Here is a 22,661-nt window from a genome sequence, read left to right as displayed (position 1 = left end):
GAAGGAAAGAGGCTGCACAGGTCCCAGAATATACACACAAACATTTTCTTTTTGAAGTGCAAAACAAAACAATTATTCTCCTTCAGATACAATAGAGACACTCGAAGGAAAGAAGGAAACGAGAAGCACGGGTTGGAGTATGTCCTGTTGAGCACCAGGTAAACACTCCGCGTTCAGTTCCGTAACAATAATGGGCTTCTGGCGCCTGGGCTCCAGCTGTCCTTACAGGCAACGGGGCCAGATCACAGAAGGCATCAGAAACAGGTAAAAAGGAATCTTATCAACAGGCTCCCCTTTCCCCGAAGCAACACACATTCCTATGGGGGGAGCAAAGACTAAATCATATCTGAAAATGTAAGACTGAAAAGGGAAGTTAACCAGCCACTGAACTCGTGGGCATGACGAGACAGGACCCCTCTCTCCGGCCAGGCTGCTGGGCCGCACTGGGTGGGGGTAGAAAGATGGGGGGGGGAGCTGTGCTGAGTGGGGTCAGCGTTAAACAGGGTGAGTGCCCCAGGGCCAAGAACCAGCTCCTCGGGGTGGGGAGGGAGGGGCCAGGCACTCACAGCTCACTAAGGCCTCCGGCCTGATGGGCCAGAGCAGGACCCACTGCCTCCTCCGCCCAGAGAAGGCTGTGCCGCCCCGGGCCGGACGGCAGCCGCCCCTGCCTTCCCCGGGCCCGACGGGCGGCCGCGCGGGCGCTCAATCCTCGCGCAGGTAGGCGTCCTGCTCCGGCTCGGCCCTCTCGTCCCCGTCGTCCCGTGTTTTCCGCCGGAGCTCCTCTGTCTGCGCCTCTGCCAGCTTGGCTTCTGCTTTCTGGGAAAGCTGGCGTACTTCCTGCACCTGTGACTTCGCCAGCTGAACGTGATTCCTGGCGGTGATCGAGGCCTGATCTGCTCCTGCCGAGAGAGGGGACGGTTGGGCTGGACGGCTGCACAGGGTGGAAGGCACCGGGGGGACGAGGAAAGCCGGGGGCTCCGTGGCTGGCATCCGAGCCCTTCCCTCTTGGAGACTTTCCCTGCCCTCCCTGTCCTCCCTCTCTGCACAGCAGAGACCTTTCTACCTCCACACCGAGGTCCGCATTTTTCTCTAGCTATCAGCAGCTATCATTAATAATTACAATTCCCACAATCTCTTTATAGCACACAGCTTAGTACAGACGCCTTAGGAATTTACACAAGAAACACATTTCTTTTTGACAACAGCTCCGTGGAATTGTCAAAGACCTCATCTCCCTACCTAATCTTCAGAGATAACCTCTGCTGGAAGTTCAAAGGGCATCCTTCTCATCTTTTATACGTATGGAGTGCACAGAGAAATACTGTTACCTTTTGTGTCTTTATGTATTGAACATATTTTTGCCATCTTTTTTTCTTTAAAAATGTTTTTGGGCTCTATCATTCTGTCTACCTGCTTCTAGTACATCACAGACCTCTGCCTATTAACTGATCTAGAGAAGATCTGGTTCTTTCCAACCTTACTGTATTAAGAATCTCAGTACAGTGTTAAAGGCAGTGGAGAATTGTAAGCACCCCTCTTATTTCTGACCTTGATGGGAATGCCTCTCATATTTCATTACTAAGTAGGATTACTTAACCTTTATCATGTTAGGAAAATTCTATTTGTAACTGTACTCAGGTTTATGGCATAAATGGGTACCTTTCACTGATGGCTTCAGGGCATGTACTGACATGACATGGCCGCCTTCCTCCTCTACTGCAGATAATCCCAAGTAGTGAGTTATGTTGATAGTTTTTTTTCAGTATTGAAGCATCTTGTATTTTGAGGGTGGATGGCTACATTTGGCCTTACGTCCATATAAGTGATGCCGACCATAGTTTTGTTCCAGTGCTGACCTAGTACAGTTGGGGGTCAGGCCCATGCTGACTTTGTACAGTGACAACAGGTAGGAGACTTGCCATCATGTTCTATGCCCTGGTATGCTTTCTGTAACACAGGAATTCTCTTTCTTGAAGATTTGCTAAGATTTTCCACAAAACAGCCTGGGCTTGGTGTCCATCAAGATTTTTATTTTTCGGGGCGCCTGGGTGGCTCAGGGGGTTAAACTTCTGCCTTTGGCTCAGGTCATGATCTCCGGGTCCTGGGATCGAGCCTGGGATCAGCAGGGAGCCTGCTTCCCTCTCTCTCTCTGCCTGCCTCTCTACCTGCTTGTGATCTCTGTCAAATAAATAAAATCTTTAAAAAGGTTTTATTCAGAGAGCACGAGCAAACGCATAAGTTGGGGGAGGGGGCTGAGGGAGAGGAGAAAATCCTAAGCAGACTCCCCACTGGGCACACAGCCCCATGGGGGCTCCACCTCACAACCCTGAGACCATGACCTGACCAGAAATCCAGAGTTGGATGCTTAACCGACTGAGCCACCCAGACACCCCTATTTCTGTAAATCTTCTTACATGTTTTATTTCACACGCATACATCATTCGTAACTTCCTTATCCACTCATCACCATGGACACCGGGTTGCTTCCATATCTTGGCTCTTGTAAATAATGCTGTAAACACTGGGGTGCGTGTATCTTTTTGAACGTGTCTTTGTTTTCTTTGGGTAAGTACCCAGTAGTGGAATTAGTGGATCAAACAGTATTTCTATTTTTATTTTTTTGAGGAACGTCCATACTGTTTCCCACGGTGGGTGCACACATTTACATCCCGACTAACCGTGCCCAAGGGCTCCCTATCCTCCGCATCTGGCCAGCACTTGTTATTTCCCGTCTTTCTGACGGGAGCCGTTCCGACTGGCGTGCGGGGTTCTCTTGTGGTTTTGATTTGCATTTCCCTGGTTATTAGTGATGTTGAGCATCTTTTCTTGTGTCTGTTGGCCATCTATGTTTCTTTGGAAAAGTATCTCTTCAGATCCTCTATTTTTTTCTTTTTGAAGATTTTATTTATTTGTGAGAGAGAGAGCGCATGTGCGCGAGCAGGAGAGGGGGAGGTGGTCAGAGGGAGAAGCAGACTCCCCGCAGAGCTGGGAGCCTGATGTGGGACTGGATCCAGGAACTCCAGGTTCATGATCTGAGCTGAAGGCAGCGGCTTAACCGACTGAGTCACCCAGGCATCCCTCTCTGCCTGTTTTTTAACTGGATTTCTTTTTTTGTGTGTGTTGCATTGTGTAAGTTCTATATGTATTTTGGATATTAACCCCTTGTCAGATACATAATTTACAAAGTATCTTCTCCCATTTATTAGCTTGCCTTTTTGTTTTGCTGACAGTTTCTTTTGCTCTGGTAAAGCTTTTTATTTTGGTGGATGTAGTCCCAATTATTTTTTTTGTTCCCCATACATGTGTTGTTGAGGGTGACGGCTGACGTTACTGCCTATGCTTGCTTTCAGGTTTATGGTTTCCGGCCTCACACTCGGGTCTTTAATCTGTTTATTTTTGTGTGCACGGTGTCAAAGTGGCCCGGTTTCACTCCTGAGTGTAGCTGTCCAGTCTTCCCAACACCATCTGTTGGGAAACAGACCGTCTTTTCCCCGTAGCATAGTCTTGCCGCCTCGGTCGCAGATCCGCTGACCACAGGGGTGCGCGATCACTTCCGGGCCCGCCCCCTCTCCTGTGGCGTCCATCAGTCTCTCTCTGTGCCCGTACCACACTGTCCTGCAGGTGCGGAGTGTGGTTTGACATCCAGGACTGTGATACCTCCGGCTTTGTTCTACTTTCTCAAGATTACTTTGGCTAGTCGAAGTCTTGTATGGTTCCATACGAACTTGAGGATTATTCCAGTTCCGTAAAAAATGCTACTGCTACGGTGACGGGGCTGCACGGACTCTGTAGCTTGCTTGGGAGAGCAGCATTATCTTAACAAAATTAATTCTTCCAACGCGCGAGAGCGTGGTGTGTCTTTACATCTCTGCTGTCTTCAATTTCTTTCCTCAGTGTCTCATAGTTTTGACAGTATGTGTCTGTCACCTCCTTGGATAAATTTTTTCCCAAGTATTTTATTGTTTTGGGTGCAATTGTAAATGGTTAAGATTTTTAAAGGTTGTTTATTTTGTGTGTGTGTGTGTAAGCAGGGGAGGGGCAGAGGGAAAAGGAGAGAGAGAATACCAAGCCAACTCCGTGCCCAGCAAGGAGTCCAACACAGGTCGAAATCCCACAACCTCAAGACCATACCTCAAGCTGAAATCAAGTGTCAGATTAGTCAGATTAGTTCAACCAACTAAGCCACCCAGGTGCCCCTTGTTAATCTTTTTTCTCCCGCTCCCTTTGGTAAACCATTGAGTATGATGTTAGCTATGGGTTTTCCATATATGGCCTTTATTTTGTTGGGGGGGGGATGTTCTCTCTAAACACACTCTGTTGAGAGGTTTTAACAGGACTGGATGCTGTATTTTGTCAAATGCTTTTTTTTTTTTTTTTTTTTGCATTTGTTGAGTTGCACCAATGGTTTTTATCCTTCTTATTAATGTGAGTTATTATTATTATCACACTGATTTGCAAATATCGAACCATCCTTTCATCCCTAGAATAAATTTCATTTGTGTTGGTATATGGTCTTTTTAATGTATGACTGAGCTCAGTTTGCTAACATATTTTTTTAAGAGTTTACTTGACAGTGTGCTCATGTGAGCACAAGCAGGAAGGACAGCAGCAGAGGGAGAAGCAGCCTCCCACTGAGCAGGAAGCACGACTTGGGGCTGGATCCCAGGACCCCGGGATCATGACCTGAGCCAAAGGCAGAGGCTTAACGGACTGAGCCACCCAGGCACCCCAGTTTGCTAATGTCTTATTGAGGATTTTTGCATCTATGTGCATCAGAGATACTGGTTTTTGGTTTTCTTTTAAGTATTTATGAGAGAGAGGGTGTGTGTGCATGCAGAGGTGGGGTGGGGTGGAAGGTGGGATGGACAGAAGAAAAGGGAGAAAGAATCCCAAGCAGACTCCTCGCTGAGTGCGAAGCCTGATGCAGGGGCTTGATCTCATGACTGTGACATCCGGACTGGAACTGACACCAAGAGTAGGAAGGTTAATGGACTGAGCCACCCAGGCATCCCTGGTTTTCTTCTTTTTGTAGTGTCTTTGGTTTTGGTGTCAGGATAATGCTAGACTTGTAGAGTGAATTTGGAAATTTTCCAAAACTCCTCCTGTTTTTCAGAGTAGTTTGAGAAGAACAGGTATTTCTTTTTTAAATGTTTGGTGAAATTCAATTTGGTGAAGCCATCTGGCCTTGGACTTTTTTTTTTATTCCATCTCATTACTAATAATTTTTCTGTTCTAATTTTCTATTTCTTCCTAATTCACTTTTTGGAAGATTTTTTTAAAAAAATTTTTATTTATTTGACAGAGACACAGTAAGAGGGAACACAAGCAGAGGGAGTGGGAGAGGGAGAAGCAGGCTTCCCACTGAGCAGGAAGCGCAATGTGGGGCTCGATCCCAGGACCCCAGGATCATGACCTGAGCCAAAGGCAGACAACAACTGAGCCACCCAGGCATCCCAGATTTTCTTTTTCTAGGAATTTAATATTTCTTCTAGATTGTCCAATTTGTTGGCATATAATTTTTCATAATATTCTTTTAAACCTTTGTATCTCTGTGGTGTTCATTATTTCTCTTCCATTTCCAATTTTCAATACTTTTTTTTTTTTTTATGAGTCTGGCGAAGGTTTATCCATTTTGTCTATCTTTTTTTTTTTTTTAAGATTTTATTTATTTGACAGAGATCACAAGTAGAGAGGCAGGCAGAGAGAGAGCGGGAAGCAGGCTCCCTGCTGAGCAGAGAGAACCCAATGCGGGGCTCGATCCCAGGACCCTGAGACCATGACCTGAGCCGAAGGCAGAGGCTTTAACCCACTGAGCCACCCAGGTGCCCCCATTTTGTCTATCTTTTGAAACAACAAACTCTTGGCTTCATTTTCTTTTTCTTTTTCTATTTTTTGAGTAATCTCTATACCCCAATCTGGGGCTCTAACCCAAAAACCCAAGATCAAGAGTCACATGCCAGCCAGGCGCCCCTGGCTTTACTGATCTATTTTTAAAAATTTCCCATTTAGGGGACGCCTGGGTGGCTCAGTTGGTTGGACGACTGCCTTCGGCTCAGGTCATGATCCTGGAATCCCGGGATCGAGTCCCACATCAGGCTCCCAGCTCCATGGGGAGTCTGCTTCTCCCTCTGACCTTCTCCTAGCTCATGCTCTCTCTCAGTCTCTCTCTCAAATAAATAAATAAAATCTTTAAAATCTCTAAAAAAAAAAAAAAATTTCCCATTTAGGTGCCTGGGTGGCTCAGTCATAAAGCATCTGCCTTTGGCTCAGGTCATGATCCTGGGGTCCTGGGATCGAGCCCCACATCCGGCTCCCCGCTGAGCGGGAAGCCTGCTGCTCCCTCTCCTGCTCCCCTGCTTGTGTTCCCTCACTAGCTCTGTCAAATACATAAAATCTTTAAAAAAAAAAAAAAAAGTCCTATTTATTTCTGTTCCAATCTTTATTATTTTGTTCCCTCTACTAGCTTTGGGCTTTGTTCTTCTTTTTCTGGTCCCTTTAGGTGTAAAGTTAGATTTTTTTGAAGCGCTTCTTGTTTCTTGAGGTAGGCCTGTGTACTGCAAATGCAGAACTGCTTTTGCTGTGTCCCAAAGACTTCAGACCATCATGCTTCCATTTTTCTCCATGTATTTTTTGATCTGTTTTCTTGGTTGACCCACTTGTTTAGTAGCATGTGTTTGTGTATTTTTCAAGTTTTTTTTTTTCTTGAAATTGATTTCTTGTCTCAATTCATAATGGAAGGGAAAGATACTTGGAGGATTTCAATTTTAAACTTAAGATTTGTTTTATGGCTTAACATATGAGCTATCCTGAAGAACTTTCCAAGTGCACTTGAAAAGAATGTGTATTCTGCTTTGGGATGGAATGTTGTGTGTGTGAATGTTAGATCCATCTGGGCTAATGCATTCAAAGCCACTGTTTCCTTCCTTTCTGTCTATATCCTCCATCCTTTGATGTAAGCGGGGGGTGAAGCCCCTTGTTATCATTGTGTTACTGTCAACTTCTCCCTTTCTGTAAGTATTTGCTACATATAGGTGCTCCTATGTTGGGTGCACATTTACAACGGTTCGGTCTCAGATGGATTCCTTTATCATTATGTACTGTCCTCCTGTCTCCTGCTACCGTCGTTATTGTTGTTGTTAGGTCGAGAACACACACGAACACACACACACACACACACACACACACACACACACACGGGAAGTGAGGGGGAAAGGGAAAGAAAAGTTTTTCTTTAAAGGTTTATTTTAGAGGCACAGTGCTCATGGGGGATGGAAGTGCAGAGGGAGAGACTGTGAGATCTTAAGCAGACTCTGAGCGGAGTTTGGAGCCTGACGCTGTGTTCAATCTCGTGACCTGAGCTGAAACCAAGAGTCAGTCAGATGCTCAACAGACTGTCCCACCCCCGTGCCCAAGAGAGAATCTTAAGCAGGCTCCATGCCTAGTGTGGAGCCTACATAGGGCTTAATCTCATGACCCTTTGATCACGATCTTAGCCAAAATCAAGATGCTCAAGTGCCTGAGCCACCCAGGTGTCGCACTGTACACTTTTAGTCTGTTCATCTGATAGAAGTACCCCTACCTGCCCCCCCTCCATCTGCATAGTGTATATATTTTTTCCATCCCTTCACTTTGTCTGTGTGTGTCTTTAAGTCTGAAGTGAGTCTCTTGAAGGCAGCTTATAAATGGGTCTTGTTTTCTATCCATTCAGTCACCCTATGTCTCCCAATTGGAGCACTTGGCCCATTTACATTTAAAGGCGGTATTAAGTACGTACTCACTGCAGTTTTGTAATTGTTTTCTAGCTGTTTCTGTTTCTCTTCCTTTCTTTTCCCTTATGAGTTTGATGGTTTTGTTCCTTTATTTTAGATTTTTGATTTGTGGCTACCATTAGGTTCATATGTAACATCTTACATGCACTGTTTTTTTTTAATGATTTTTTTAAAGATTTTTTTATTTATTTGACAGAGATCACAAGTAGGCAGAGAGAGAGGAGGAAGCAGGTTCTACACTGAGCAGAGAGCCCGACGTGGGACTTGATCCCAGGACCCTGAGATCATGACCTGAGCTGAAGGCAGAGGCTTAACCACTGAGCCACCCAGGCGCCCCTGCACTGTCATCTTTATTAAGGTGTTAGTAGCTTAAGTTTGAACACATTCTAAAAGCACATTTTTACTCCCCTGCCCCCCATGTTTTATGTATGTCTTATTTTACATTTTTGTGTATCCCTTGACTAATTTTTATAGATATAATAGATTTTTACTACTTTTGTGGCTTAACCACCATGTTTTTCTAAATGAATAATATTTTTACCAAATATATTTGCTTTTATTTGTGAAATTTCTTCCTTAACACGTCCTATATAGCTGGCCTAGTGGTGACGAACTCCTTTAACTTTTGTTTGGGAAACCGCCTCCCTTACATTCTGAATGATGACCTTGCTGGGTATTGTTGGTTGTAGGTTTTTTCCTTTCAGCACTTTCCACATACTATGCCACTTCCTTCTGGCCTGCAAAGTTTGTGCTGAAAACACAAATACCCCTTCTGGGGTATCCCTTGCCTGTAACGGTTTTGCTGTTTGTAAAATGGTTTATCATCACTTTGGCATATTGTGTCCTGGTGTGGATCTCCTTAGGTTCATCTCGTTAAGAGCTCTCTGTGCTTCCTGGACCTGGATGTCTGTTTCCTTTTTCGGATTAGGAACATTTTCTGCCCCCCCTTCTGTGTCTCTTCTTCTGGGATCCCTATATTGCAAATGCTATTATACTTGATGTCACTGACCGGTTTTCATTTTTTTATTTTTGCTGTTCAGCTTGTTTTCCATCATGGTGTCTTCCAGGTCGCTGACCCATTCTTCTGCATCCCTTAGTCCGCTGTTGATTCCTTCTGGTGTATTTTTTTATTTTGGTTAAATTCTTCACCTCTGACTGGTGGTTTGTTTTTTTGAGAGAGCAAGAGGAGGGGGAGAAAACCTCAAGCAGACTCTGTGCTGAGTATGGAACCCCATGTGGGGCTCGATCTCACAACCCTGAGATCACCACCTGAGCCAGAACCGCACTGTCAGACGCTTAACCTACTGTGCCACACAGGCACCCTTTTTTGCATTTTCTTTAAAATTCTTTTAAAATTTTAGAGATTTTTAAAATCTCTAAAATTTAAAAAAATTCTCCATTCATCCACTTTTTTCTCAAGTCCAGTATCTTTATGAACATGACTGAATTCCTTATCAGGCACACTGCCCAATGATTGATACCCTCTGAACTGTTTTAATGTTCTTTTAGTCTTGAATCCTTATTCTGACACTTCTTTGCCGGCATTCTGGAGCAGCTTTCTTTTTGTTAATAATGATTTGATTTAGGTTTTTGTAACTTTCAACCTTCCTACATCATTTTGTTTTAGGTGTCTCTGTAAACTGTTTTAATTGTGATTTTTTTTTTTTTTTTAAGATTTTATTTATTTTGGGCACCTGCATGGCTCAGTGGGTTAAAGCCTCTGACTTCGGCTCGGGTCATGATCCCAGAGTCCTGGAATCAAGCCCTGCATTGGGCTCCTGGAGCCTGCTTCCCTTCCTCTCTCTCTGCCTACTTGTGATCTGTCTGTCAAATAAATAAAAATCTAAAAAAAAAATTTTTTTTTTATTTATTTGACAGCACAAGCAGAGGGAGAGGAAGAAGCAGGCTTCCTGCTGAGGCATGTAGGGCTTCATCCCAGGGAGCTGGGATCATGACCTGAGCTGAAGGAAGACGCTAACTGAGCCACTGAGGTGCCCCTATCGGTGATTTTTTTTTTTTTTTAACATATTCAGTTACTGTGATGACTTATGTTGGAACTTGTTCTATTTCTTTTAAAACTTCCCTGTCTTGGGGCGCCTGGGTGGCTCAGTGGGTTAAGCCGCTGCCTTTCGCTCAGGTCATGATCCCAGGTCCTGGGTTCGAGCCCCACATCGGGCTCTCTGCTCAGCAGGGAGCCTGCTTCCTCCTCTCTCTCTGCCTGCCTCTGCCTACTTGTGATTTCTCTCTGTCAAATAAATAAATAAAATCTTTAAAAAAAAAAAATAAAACTTCCCTGTCTTAATTGAATTTACCAAGTTTTCTTTGTTTAGCAAGGTCTAATGTCGAGCTGATGATTTCTTTTCAAAACAACTATCGGCACGCTTTCACTTCTTTCCCAAACTGATTTAACACTCAGAAGTTTTGACAAGTTTTATTGAATTTTGTTCATTCGTCTCAGTTCCTTCCTAATTTTTTTTCTTCAAAAAGTAGTTTTTTCAGAAAACATATGCTGTTGGTAAACAGTATTTTTAGGTCTGAAATAATATTTGACTGGATGTAAAATGATAGGTTACTGACTTATCACCTTGTATCCAGGGTTGTTGATCAGATTATACTCCCTTCGCAGGTAAGTCTTTTCTTATAGTTGAAGTATTTTATTGAGCCTTTTTTGCCATGATTTAAAGTGTGAGCCCTAATAATCCGTTAAAGTCTTATTTTCCCTTTTCTCCAGCTCAATCTAAGGCTGCCTGGGAATGTTCATGCCAGAATGCCCAGCAAACGTCCCTGGTCACTGTATCTCGAAACCCTGCTCCTAGGTCAGTTTCACCCTTCATTCCACTTGTGCCTCTAGGATCGCAGATTCCTTTAGTTAACTAAGACTTTTTTGTCTTTACTTTTAAAAATGCATATTGTATCCTTTTTAAGATTTGGTGCTACAGACCCTAGTCTATTATCTGAAAGTGAGAAAACAGAAATTTCTGAGAGCTACCCAGTTTGAGACCAATTCAGGTAAGAATAGAGTTTTCTTCAAAATATAGTTGAAAACCTTCAGCTCACGCCCACTGGGTGGATTGAGAGGTCCAGAAAACATCCTGGTGAATGCGGAACCACATTTTCTATACTGGGACCCGGAGATGCAGAGGCTTTAGCACCGTGCTGAATGCCAGTGTGGCTGCTTCCTTACACACCCCGCATATCTCAGTGCATTTCATAACCCTTGGGTCCCCATTTTCTTCATGTGTAGACGTGGGGATGCTAATCCTCAGTTCCTTACGTTACAAATGCCTATAAAATACTTACTGCAAAGCATGGAACAGACCAGTATTCAATAAACAGATAAAGCTATTATTTGTCCTGGATTTGTCACTGACTAGGATTCCAGGTCCCCATTTCTCCCTTCTATACAGGTTCACACCAACGGGTGGTCTCCAGTCTCCAACTGTGCCACGGTACGCCCAGTTATCCATCAATACCGGGGTTATAAAAGGAGCAAAATGCTTAAAAATGATTTAGATGCAATTATTCTAACGGGCACTAGCTGTATCGTTTTCTAGATACAGACTCCCTAGCAGGTGGAAATGGGGAACTTTCTCACAAAGTTAGAGCCACGTGGGCCTTAGACAAATCTAAATCCCTCATTTTACAGCCAGACGAAAACTCAAAGGGCACTTCGAACCTACCAGTTTGGTACGCAGCTTCTGCTGCCATCTCTGAAAGACCAAGGGCAGTCAGCCAAGTGGTTTCCAACTTTAAGTATTCTTGCTGTTTTGAAGTCATCTGTAAATTAAACACGGCACTTGAGACAACACGAAGAGGTTAATGAGCACGTAACATGGGCTTATTCAAGACAGACTTAGAGGACAGTCACTGTTAGACACCACGACGGGGCGGGGGCACTAATACAGAAACGTTAACGTTCTGCTTACCTCAACTCTGGCTCCTATGATCACCTGCCACACCTCATCTTCCTCCTGTGAATTCATTTTCCCAAGTAAACTTGTATATTGTCGGTACAAAGAAATTAAGGTATAAACAGCCTACAAACACAGAATAAAGTAAGTGAGGCATGTTCGGACCTGTGAGATGACACCCCAAGGGGAGAGAGTCCCGTTACGGCAACCCACTCTGTCCCTCCACTTCCCTGAAGTTGCGCTACCACGGCAGGTAGAGGCATTATCCCAGGACATACATGTTTCCACTTGTCAAATTCTGTATTTCTAAAAATTTGTTAGGAATTCAGACAGAGAATACAACGCAGAGGAAAAACTCAGAAGGCAGAGGGAAAAACTGCTGAAAAATGATGGTACAATACACCAATAAACAAGGACTTGGATTATCCAGATACCTCTCTACGCGGATAAGTGGTTTTCAAACTGTCCCCACAGCGAAGCGCCTGCTGCCGCAAGCAGGAGACTCTAGACCCCTTTACCCGTAACTGCACCTAATCAGCTTGGTTTTGTCTTACATACTGGGCTGCTGTATTTAAAGATTTTTCTTTTTCAGGGAGCCTGGGCGGCTCAGTCACTGAGTGGCTTTCTTCAGCTCAGGTCGTGATCCCAGGGTCCTGGGATTGAACCCCGCATCGGGCTCCCTGCTCGGCAGGAGGCCTGCTTCTCCTCTCCCACTGCTTGTATTCCCTCTCTCGCTGTGTCTGTCAAATAAATACATCTTAAAAAACCAATTTTTTCTTCTTTTTCTTTTAAAAAGGGTTCCTGGAAAAAAATCTAAAAATCACTGCTTTAGGTCAAGGGCTCAACCAACTTGTTGTAAATATTTTAGGCTTTATGGGCCCTATAGTCTGTTACAACTATTCAACCTATAAAAGCAGTCTTAGAAAATACAAAGAGATATAGACAATTATAGAACATATAGACAAAGGAGGATGGCAACACTCCAGTGTTGCCACAGAAACAGATACTCCGCTAGATTTGGTTTACAAGCCATAGTTTGCTAACCCCTGGTTTAGATCAAGACTCAACAGGAAGACACTTACCTTAGTATATTCAGTGATCGCTTCAATCAGTGCATATGTGGTCTGTGAGAGAAAGGTGGAGGTGCTGTCTGTTACCAAAGACACAGCCCTCCTCATTAACGCGTCATTACTAAGAGAATGAGGTTCCAATTTCTGAAAGACATAAACATTTTCACTCAACTTCTAACCTGAAGCTCAAACCGAGAACTTCTTCATAGCTAAAGAAACAAGTGAAAAACACTTCCTACACTGCAACTGCTTGTTTTCTTTTTAGGCTTTGTTTTGGCTCTTAAAGACCATATAGAAGTGTGCCTCCAATCGACTTTTATTCTTTATGCCGTGTTCCAAAAAGCCAAGCATTTCTCTACATGAAATAAAAGTCTAGTAATTATAACCAACAAATCTGATGAAGTTATGATTCATTCATTACCACAGTATGAGACGCTTGGGATATGAAGACATATAAGATATATTCTCTGTCCTCAAAGATTTCAGATGGGGAAGGGGAGGTGCTGGGGCTGAGAGAGAACTTGAACAATTAATGCAAATCAAGTACCATGGGAGCTATGGCAGAAGTTTGTGTATCTTTTTTAAAAGATTTTATTTGAGAGAAAAAGCACCAGGGAGAGGAAGACCCCCTACTGAGCAGGGAGTGGGCTGTGGGGATTGATCCCTGGACCCTGAGATCATGACCTGAGCCAAAGGCAGACACTAAACTGACTGAACCACCCAGGCGCCCCAGACGTCTGTAAAAGCTACAAGTAGGGGCATGCATGAAAAACAGTCACTTCTGTACTGAATGAAAATAGCTTAAAAAGGCTTTACAGAGTTGATGAGGGATAAGCTGAGTCTAAGAAAGTAAGTGGGTGGATGGGGGAGAGCGATTCTGAGCAGAATGAACAGTACAGTCCTGGGTAGGGGGTGGGAACTCTTCACTCTAACCTCAGCTATTAAAAAAAAAAAAAAAAAGCCAATGTAACTATCTCAAGAGTTAAGGAAGTGTGGCCACCTTAACTAAATTCAAGTATTCCCTGCTTTCTGAAAGTTTGCGTGAAGTCCCTTTGCTTTTAAGGTATCTGACTGTATTCATAGCTGACTTCAAACACCAAAAGTCCGGAGAGGATTTTCAGGTTTACAAAGGAAAAAAAGCTGTCACTGTACTAAATGTCCTTTGCAAAAACCAAAGTGTCATAACATGAGCTTTTGGAAAGATACTCTTCACTGTGTGCTGAATTATGAAAGGTTTATAAGAATGCTCTACTTGGGGTGCCTGGGTGGCTCAGTGGGTTAAAGCCTCTGCCTTCGGCTCAGATCATGATCTCAGGGTCCTGGGATTGAGCCCCGCATCGGGCTCTCAGCAGGGAGCCTGCCCCCTGCCACACCTGCCTGCTTCTCTGCCTACTTGTGATCGCTGTCAAATAAATAAAATCTTAAAAAAAAAAAGTTATCAGTCAAGAAATCTTTGACACATGAACAAATCCAGAATTTTCCTTTACAATTAAGTATTCATTATGTGTCTTGCACTGAAGGTACAGAAAGAGTGGAAAGAATATTATTTCTGCTCACTGGAAGCTAACTTTGATATACTCTAACTTACATCTTAATAATACATTTTATTTTAATCTCAGCGGAGGGCTTGATCCCACAACCCTGAGATCACAACCTGAGCCCGAACCAAGAGTCAGACGCTTAACCGGCTGCACCGCCCACACTGCATCTAACAAGTTTTCACCTGCTCCCAACAGCCCAGGTGTTAGCACTTTTTTATAGATGAGGAGATGGAAACTCCGAATATTCTGTTACAGAAACTCTCCCAAAAAGTCACATTATCTAGACCTTAAACCACACCTTCGTCAATGTTTGTGCCCTTTCTGTGATGCTCCGCTGACTCCGGGGAGTGTAATCAACCAATATCAGAATACAGCACGAGCGGTCAGAAAGACGGAGATCACTGTTGGTCAGAAACTCTGAAAGGCATTAAAAAGAGGTGGGACTTGGGCCTGAAGATAGCCAGGATGAGAAATGCCAAGCAGCCTGGGGAAGAAGAAATAATGAGGAGAAGAATACATCCACTGCATTCAGGGAACGTCCGGGGATCTGGTCACAACAAAGGGCACTAGGGAGGGGAGAGAGCGAGGAGACAAGTACGGGGAGAGCTGGCTGGGTTTTAGTTCTGCAGAACACAATGGGGAGCTGCTGCGGGTTCTGAAGAACAGAAGTGGAACTACTCCTACAGGAAAATGACCGGAGGCTCCTGTCATGTGGCCCAGAACTGAGGTAAGTGGGGCTGAAGAAAAGTGTGTGAACTGAGGAAGGACAAACCCAGAAAATTCGTTTTAAGGGAAAAAGAAATGCTATCCTAACTGTGGCAGAAAATGGCCTGGTGTTCAAGTAAGGGTTTTAGAATCAACAATTCATGAACAAGCAGAGATCGGGCTCATGAGAAAGCCTCAGAAGATGCTGCAAAGACTTGTGATCAATGGAATTGATCTTTTTTTCCCCAAGAATTATATTTATTTATTTGAGAGAGAACACAATTGGGGAGGGGAGGAGCAAAGGAAGAAGGAGAAACAGGCTCCCCACTGAGCCCGCTTCTGGGCTTGATCTCAGGACCCTGAGATCAGGACCTGAGCCAAAGGCAGACGCTTAACTAACTGAGCCACCCAGGCGCCCCTGGAATTGATCTTCTTGTTGTGATAAACACACATTTAAGTATTAGAAATATTTTATCAAACTGGGGTTTGCTAGTTTCCTATTTAGCTCTTTCTCACAAAGCGTATAATCAGTGATCTTTTTAATAAGGTATCACTTTCATATCACCTACCTGCCAACTCCACCTAGATGTCTACTAGATGCTTTAGACTGTCATTTCCAAAACTGAACTCTTGATTTTATCCTCCCAAAATGTACCACCCTCCCCTCCAACAAATGCTAACTCCATTCTTCCAGTTGCTTAGGCTTTTTAAAAAATCCTGGAATGGGGCGCCTGGGTGGCTCAGTGGATTAAGCCTCTGCCTTTGGCTCGGGTCATGATCTCAGGGTCCTGGGATTGAGCCCTGCATCGGGCTCTCTGCTCGGTGAGGAGCCTGCTTCCCCCTCTCTCTGCCTGCCTCTCTGCCTACTTGTGATCTCGCTCTGTCAAATAATAAACAAGATCTTTTAAAAAATTTTAAAAAATAATTTTAAAAAATCCTGGAATATACTCCACATTCAATCCAACAGCATCTTGAGCTGACCACATTTGGTCCACTTCTCCCCACCTACACTGGTGCCCGCCTATTCCAAGCCTGGACTAGGGCAACAATCTCCCATTGGTCTTCCTAGTTTCACAAAGCAACCTTTAAAAACTCATGTGAGGGATGGGGCGCCTGGGTGGCTCAGTGGGTTAAGCCGCTGCCTTTGGCTCAGGTCATGATCTCGGAGTCCTGGGATGGAGTCCCGCATCAGGCTCTCTGCTCAGCAGGGAGCCTGCTTCCTCCTGTCTCTCTGCCTGCCTCTCTGCCTGCTTGTGATCTCTGTCAAATAAATAAATAAAATCTTAAAAAAAAACAAAAAAAAAAACTCATGTGAGGGGCGCCTGGGTGGCTCAGTGGGTTGGGCCTCTGCCTTCGGCTCAGGTCATGATCTCAGAGTCCTGGGATCGAGCCCCTCATCGGGATCCCTGCTCAGCAGGGAGCCTGCTCCCTGCAACCCCGCCCCGCCTGCCTCTCTGCCTACTTGTGATCTCTGTCAAATAAATGGATAAAACCTCTAAAAACAAAACAAAAAAAACTCATGTAAGATTGTAACAACCTTGTGTTAAAATCCTCTGTGGCTTCCTTTTCTGAATAAAATTAAAAGCCTTACGATGGCTCAAAAGGACAAAAGAGTCTGACCCTCAGCTAATTTTTTGGCTTTGTCTATTATGCTTTCTCATTCCACTCCAGCCACAGTAACCTTTTTTGCTGGTCATCAAACATATTGGGTAGATACACCTGCTTTCCAGGCCTTTGCACTCAAGAGTTCCTTCTGCCAGGAAAACTCTACTCCAAGATATTACCTCGGCTTATTCTTTCAGACCATTCTGATCCCGACTTACACTTCACCTTATCACAGGAGCCCTCCTGGACCACTCCCTCCTATCTAAAATAAAACAACTCCCTCCCAGAACTCCCTATACTCTTACCCTATTTGTTTCCCCCATAGCACTCATCAGGTTGCATTTTATATTTGTTTTCTCTCTTCTCTTTTCCCTAGAATGTTTGGTTTTTGGGGGGTTTTTTTTTGAGAGAGAGCGTGGGGGGGGCGCGGGGGCAGAGGGAGAATCTTAAACAGCCTCTGTGCCCAGGATGGAGCCCCATGCAGGGCTAATGTGGCCCGATCTCATAACCCTGAGATCATGACTTGAGCTTAAATCAAGAGTCAGATGCTTGGGGCGCCTGTGTGGCTCAGCAGGTTGAGCTGCAGACTCTTGATTTCAGCTCAGATCATCATCTCCGGGTTGTGGGATGGAGTCTGGGGTAGGGCGCTACGCTTAGTGCAAAGTCTGCTTCTGCTTATCCCTCTCCCTCTGTTCCTCACCCTGCCGCAACCCGCATACGTTCTAAAATAAATAAAATCTTAAAAAAAAAAAAATTAAGAGAGTCAGACTCTTAACCGACTGAGCCACCCAGGCACCCCCACCCCAGAATGCAAGTTTTACGAGAGCAGCATATGGCACATTAAAGTTGCTCAATAAATTTTTGTTGAATGCAAGATTATTTTGTTGACAGACTGTAATATCCCCTTTCTTATTCTCCGTCCTCTTTATACAATTTGACCACCCTGACATACTGTTCCTACCAAATGGAACAGTTAAAAATGCGAACATTAATATATTTGTTCAGCTATGAGATGATGATGCTGGTACAGGTAAGTAAACCATCACATCGGTGTGCCAACACTGGGTAACACGAACAGCTTGTCTGGTGGCTCACTGCCCAGGTGAGACTTCAGGAAGGCACAGCACACTAAGCAACACCCAGTGGCGCTACAGTATTTTTACCTGTGCAATGGGAACCGCACACAGGGTCACGCCAAATCCAACCGCCACAGTTTTGTGCCACGGTCTTATCAATTCTGAGAAGCAGTGCTTCTTGAAGTTAGCCACGACAGGAACACACTGCCTGTACCTAGGAACACAAGTCGGATTCAGGGAGGCAGGAACTACCAATCTGCACGTCTTCAGTTTGCAGGGGTTGGAAACTCACACTCGGCCACGCAGAAGCCTACACGAAGATGCTGGGTCCGCCTTCCAGACGACAGGGCTCGGTGGGGAGCGTGTGAGCCTGGAAAGCCCCGGACTCGCTGGAAGGAGCAGCTGCTACCCAACTCCCGGGCACCTGGCCGCGCGGGGATGCGGGCACAGTGATTTCGAAGTTTAACCGGCAACAGGTGTGGAAGTTTAAAAGGCAGTCTCAGAGCTTTTTTAAAACCTCGGGTCAAAAGAAAAAAAAAAAAAAAAAAAACACACACACACACAAAAAAACCACTGCTGCAGGCAGCATGTAGCTCCGGACCTCCGATGGTCCCCGCTAGGCCACACCTGGAACTCGCGGCCAGCAGGGCCGCGCGGGGACTGACCAGCTCCCCTCCCGCCCGCAGAGAAAACTTGCTCTCGTAACCCGCCGCTCGCCCGGGCGGCTCCCGATCTCCCTCCAGTGACGGCGATGGGCCAACGGGAACTCGAGGACAGGCCGAGGCTCCCCAGGAAGCCAACCCGAGCCTGCGGAGGGCGCTCACCGGCGTTCACCCAGGGGAATAACGGAAAAGCCGTCGGTGAGAAAGAAACCCCGGCTTTGGCCCCGGGAGGCGGGAGGCAGAGTCGGGACGTCCTCGGACCTGAGAGGGGCGGGACGCAGCGGCCCGCTCGGCCGAGAAGCGAAAGGAGCGCCAGCTACACCGGCGCTGCCATCCCGGCCACAGCGCTACCTGCGGCGCCTCCCCCTTTGGGGTACTGCCCTCAAACCCGACCGCAGCGGTACCTGAAAAGGGAGGCAACGCTCCGCGACAGCCAACTCCTCAGAGCCGCCATCCTGCGGCGGCCGGACGCCAGACGCACACGCCGGAAGTGACGCCGCTTCCTGAGCGGAGGACGGGGCGCGGCCTCTTCTTGAGGGGGCCTGGCCCCATGACCACACCCCGAAGGAGCCGTCGGGATTGGACAGGAGGTGGGGAGGGGGCGGGGCTTAGGGTAACGGCAGTAACGGCTGTGGCGAAAGCCCAACCGATCGGGCTTCCGCGCGGGACGGGGCGGGCCCTGGACCTGAGGGCGAGGAGCGGGCGGAGCAGAGTCGGCCGTCCTTAGGGGAGCTTGGACTCCAACCCGGGCGTGGCCGTGCCTCGAGAGGCAGCCCCAGCCCGGGCGCGAGGCGCACGGCTCTTCCGTCAGCGAGTGGAGCGCGTCCGGCGGGGAGGCGGGGCAGCGCGCCGTGGGACGGGCGGGTGGGGGCAGGCGCGAGGCGGGCACGGCGCGGGGCGGGGCTCTGGGCGCTGTCACTTCAGCACCAGGAAGTAGGTGGTCCAGCCGGCCAGCAACAGCGCCCCGATGAGCACTGTGTAGCTGAGGAGCACGAAGGCCAGCAGCTCTCGCAGCAGCTGCAGCACGTGGATGGTAGACGAGGCCGGCATCGCCGTGCGCGGGAGGACGGAGGACCTGCGGGGCAGGGGCACTCGGGAGTCCCTGAGCGCCCAAAGGGGACGGTCCCCCGCAGGGTCACCTCCTCCACCCCCCAGCCACCGAGCCAGCGCCTCTGAGCCAGGCATTGTCGTAGTTGATGTGGACACAGGAGGCTAGGATAGGTCCTGGCCTTCAAAAGGGTAAACACGCTGTCCTAAGGCTGAAGAAGCCTGAAGTTCTGATTTTCTCCCTAACAACCAGCTAGAGGCCCTCTTAGCATTTACACTATAGAAATCTTTTAAGCCAAAAGTTCCCTTCATTCTTTGGCTCCTAATCTGGATCTGGGTTCTGAGGAGAGAGAATCCTGTCTGTTCCCAGTCTCGGCTGCTGCATTAGTCTTCATCACAGGCCCTCTGTCCTCCCATCCACCTCCTGCATTTTTAATGCTGTGAGTGCTGCTAATGGCCTGATGGAGTAAGGCTTGGTTTTCCCATCGCTCAAGATGCAGCCCCAGCTGTCAGTGCTGCCTGGGAGGGGAAGAGGAGAGAGACTCATTCGGGTGGGAGAAGACAGCAGGTCCTCACTGACGCCCTTTGCAATTCCGTGGACCCCAAGGCTTGACAGCATGCAGAGTTTGAAAATGTTTGCTTTGTGGGCAGGACGCTTGCCCTCACGGGCAGCCAGTACTGCAGGAGTGCCAAGGGGTGGACATCAATTTGATTCTGGGCTTATCTCCTTCCCAACTGTGCTCCTGTGCACCTGTTCCAGTCCTGCTATCTTCCACCACAGATGGAATTACATGGCAACAATCACAAACCAGCTCTTCATCTCCATTGCTGTCCTGCCCAGCAACTTCCCTTAGGGCCAGCCACTAGCTTCCTTCTCTCCCCATTTCACTCACTCAGCAAAGTTTCCACGACTCCTCTGCTGCAGCAGCTCCACGGTTCCTCTCCGGGTCTGGTGTCTGAAGGTAGGCGTGTGCGCAGTCCAGCAATCTAGGCAGAGCTGTGGGATATTCAGGGAGCAGCTGCACTCACCAACTAGGTGTGGTCTAGAGACCAATCACAGTCTCCACGTGGTCCCTGAGCAATCAGGGAGCTGCGCAGAGCCCATCCCAGGCCAGGCGGGGCACTGGCAACCCTGCTTGCCTTCCCCCGCCTCCCCCGGCTTTCACCACCACAGCCCACAGGCTCTAAGGATGCCTGCAAAACTCCTGATCAGATGGGCTGAGCAAGTAGTACACTAGGGGATTTTTTTCATGCCCCTTCTTGTCTTGCTTTTCTCAACACTGCCGGTGGGATACAGTCCAAATCCTTTTCTAACAAGCTCGTATTGAAGAGGAGCCCTATCCTACTCTTGAGTCTCAGACTAGAAGAACCACTATACAAATGACTTTCACTTATGACTGTCCAACTACTGCAAGGGCTGTTTTTTTGTTTTTTTTTTTTTAATTTATTTGACAGAGATCACAAGTAGGCAGAGAGGCAGGCAGAGAGAGAGGAAGGAAAGCAGGATCCCTGCTGAGCAGAGAGCCCGATGCGGGCCCGATCCCAGGACACTGGGATCTGACCTGAGCCGAAAGCAGAGGCTTTAACCCACTGAGCCACCCAGGCGCTCCTCGGGCTGTTATCTTAAAAACACATAAGTGTGAGCATGCACGTATGCATGTATGTGAGAAACAGGAGCTTGGAGAACCAAGAGCTCCTGAGTGCTTGATTCTAACTGACCAAGTTTAGCAGTTTAGAGACGCACTGTACAAGCACCGTCCCAGTGAGCCCACTCCCAATTTCAACTCCCAGGAGCGATGCAAAAAGAGCCAGTTAGGGTTTCGGCAAATAAAGAACAGACCCTTTCCCAGATGTAACAATGAAGAAAAAACACAAACTTTATGCTGCTTCAGATTATTTTGCTTTTTGTTGTAAGTTTGTGATTAAAGACTGGGTTGTTTTTTTTTTTTTTTTTGACCTTTAAAATAGCAGGGAGTGCGGACATCAACCCTTTTTTATCAACATCATCATCCAGAAGCAAATGGCTCCTTAATCTAATCAGGGTCTGTTATGATCAAATCATTGCCTCGGCCGCAGCCCTGCTGAAAACAGGAGCGGAACATTATCAAGCTGCTCAGGAAGCCAGTGAGTAGTAATTGCTCCCCCAGAGAATTGGTCATCTGAAGGGCTTGTGTGTCCTGCCTAGGCATAGGAAAGAAAGTATGGCTAAGATTTATACCCTCAGCCCACCCCAGAGCAACAGACGAAGAAGAGAGGCTACTAAGCAGGCGCAGTTCGGTCGGCTTTCACTCCCACGTCCTTCAGATGGATGTCTCAGAGCACTTAGGTGTTCCAGGCTCTGTAGACTCCCGTCCCCAATGCAGCAACCGAAGCAAAGAAACATTACGTGGCTTAAAATTCACAGGCATTCATTTAGAAATAAGAGCAACTGAGAAAATTTACATTATTGCCTTTTTCTTAGATCACTGGCGGAAAAAAGGCGTCCTCTATTTTCTGTGGCAGGTTATTCAGCCTCTGACTGCATGTAATACATCTGGCCAAAGATCAGAATTCCGACTCTCCACAAATCAGTCTATGGGATGCTGCCTTTGTACGACCTGCCATCTTTATTTTACCACAGTCCTTCTTCCTATCAGCCTTAGACACTCAGTTCATTTGGTAATTTTTTTAAAAAAGTATTTCTTCTTGAATTTCTGCTGAATACAGACACTTCCTCCTGGTGACAGGCCAATCTTTAATGTAGAATTGAGAACAAGAGGCAGACCAGCAGGTCACGGTTAAGTATAATCCATTTCTAGGGACGGCAGAGCCAGAGTGGCCAAACCTTCCCAGTGCTCTTCAAGAATTTTTAAATGTGCTGGGGCGCCTGGGTGGCTCAGTGGGTTAAGCCGCTGCCTTCAGCTCGGGTCATGATCTCAGAGTCCTGGGATCGAGCCCCGCATCAGGCTCTCTGCTCAGCAGGGAGCCTGCTTCCTCCTCTCTCTCTGCCTGCCTCTCTGCCTGCTTGTGATCTCTGTCAAATAAATAAATAAAATCTTAAAAAAAAAGGATTAAATGTGCTATTTTTCATATTCCCCCTTTTAACCGTTAGAGACACACCTCATGTTACTGCACTTTGCAGACAGTGTAGTTTTTAAAAATTGAAGATGTGTGGCAATCCTGTGCTGAACAAGTCCGTGAGCATCGTCTTCCCAACAGCATTTTCTTACTTTGTCACATTTTGGTAATTCTATCTCAAGCTTTTCCATTATTATTATATTCGTCACGGTGGACTG

The 22,661-nt window shown here is 46.5% G+C and overlaps 1 protein-coding gene across 4 annotated transcripts; it reads right to left on the bottom strand.

Annotated features, from left to right (window-relative positions):
- Window positions 1–31: 31 nt before the first annotated feature.
- DIABLO (diablo IAP-binding mitochondrial protein) lies at window positions 32–18,912 on the bottom strand. Of its 4 annotated transcripts, XM_047697558.1 has the most exons (7): window positions 18,744–18,902; window positions 17,970–18,194; window positions 17,765–17,891; window positions 12,763–12,894; window positions 11,696–11,806; window positions 11,450–11,546; window positions 32–899 (listed from the first exon to the last, which is right to left on the bottom strand). In XM_047697558.1, exons 4-7 carry the CDS (start codon window positions 12,856–12,858, stop codon window positions 703–705), a joined length of 501 nt encoding a protein of 166 aa, XP_047553514.1. In that variant the 5' UTR covers window positions 12,859–12,894; window positions 17,765–17,891; window positions 17,970–18,194; window positions 18,744–18,902; the 3' UTR covers window positions 32–702. The 4 variants fall into 4 exon arrangements, with proteins under 4 accessions (XP_047553514.1, XP_047553511.1, XP_047553510.1 ...); XM_047697555.1 differs by lacking the exon at window positions 17,970–18,194 and having other exon boundaries at window positions 11,696–11,740; window positions 18,744–18,910; XM_047697554.1 differs by lacking the exon at window positions 17,970–18,194 and having other exon boundaries at window positions 18,744–18,904.
- Between the last annotated feature and the right edge of the window lie 3,749 nt (window positions 18,913–22,661).

The sequence above is a fragment of the Lutra lutra genome, chromosome 12, assembly GCF_902655055.1.
Source record: "Lutra lutra chromosome 12, mLutLut1.2, whole genome shotgun sequence".
Lineage (NCBI taxonomy): Eukaryota > Metazoa > Chordata > Mammalia > Carnivora > Mustelidae > Lutra > Lutra lutra.
Note: the sequence above shows the minus strand (reverse complement) of the source record. Positions and strands in the feature narration are given on the sequence as shown.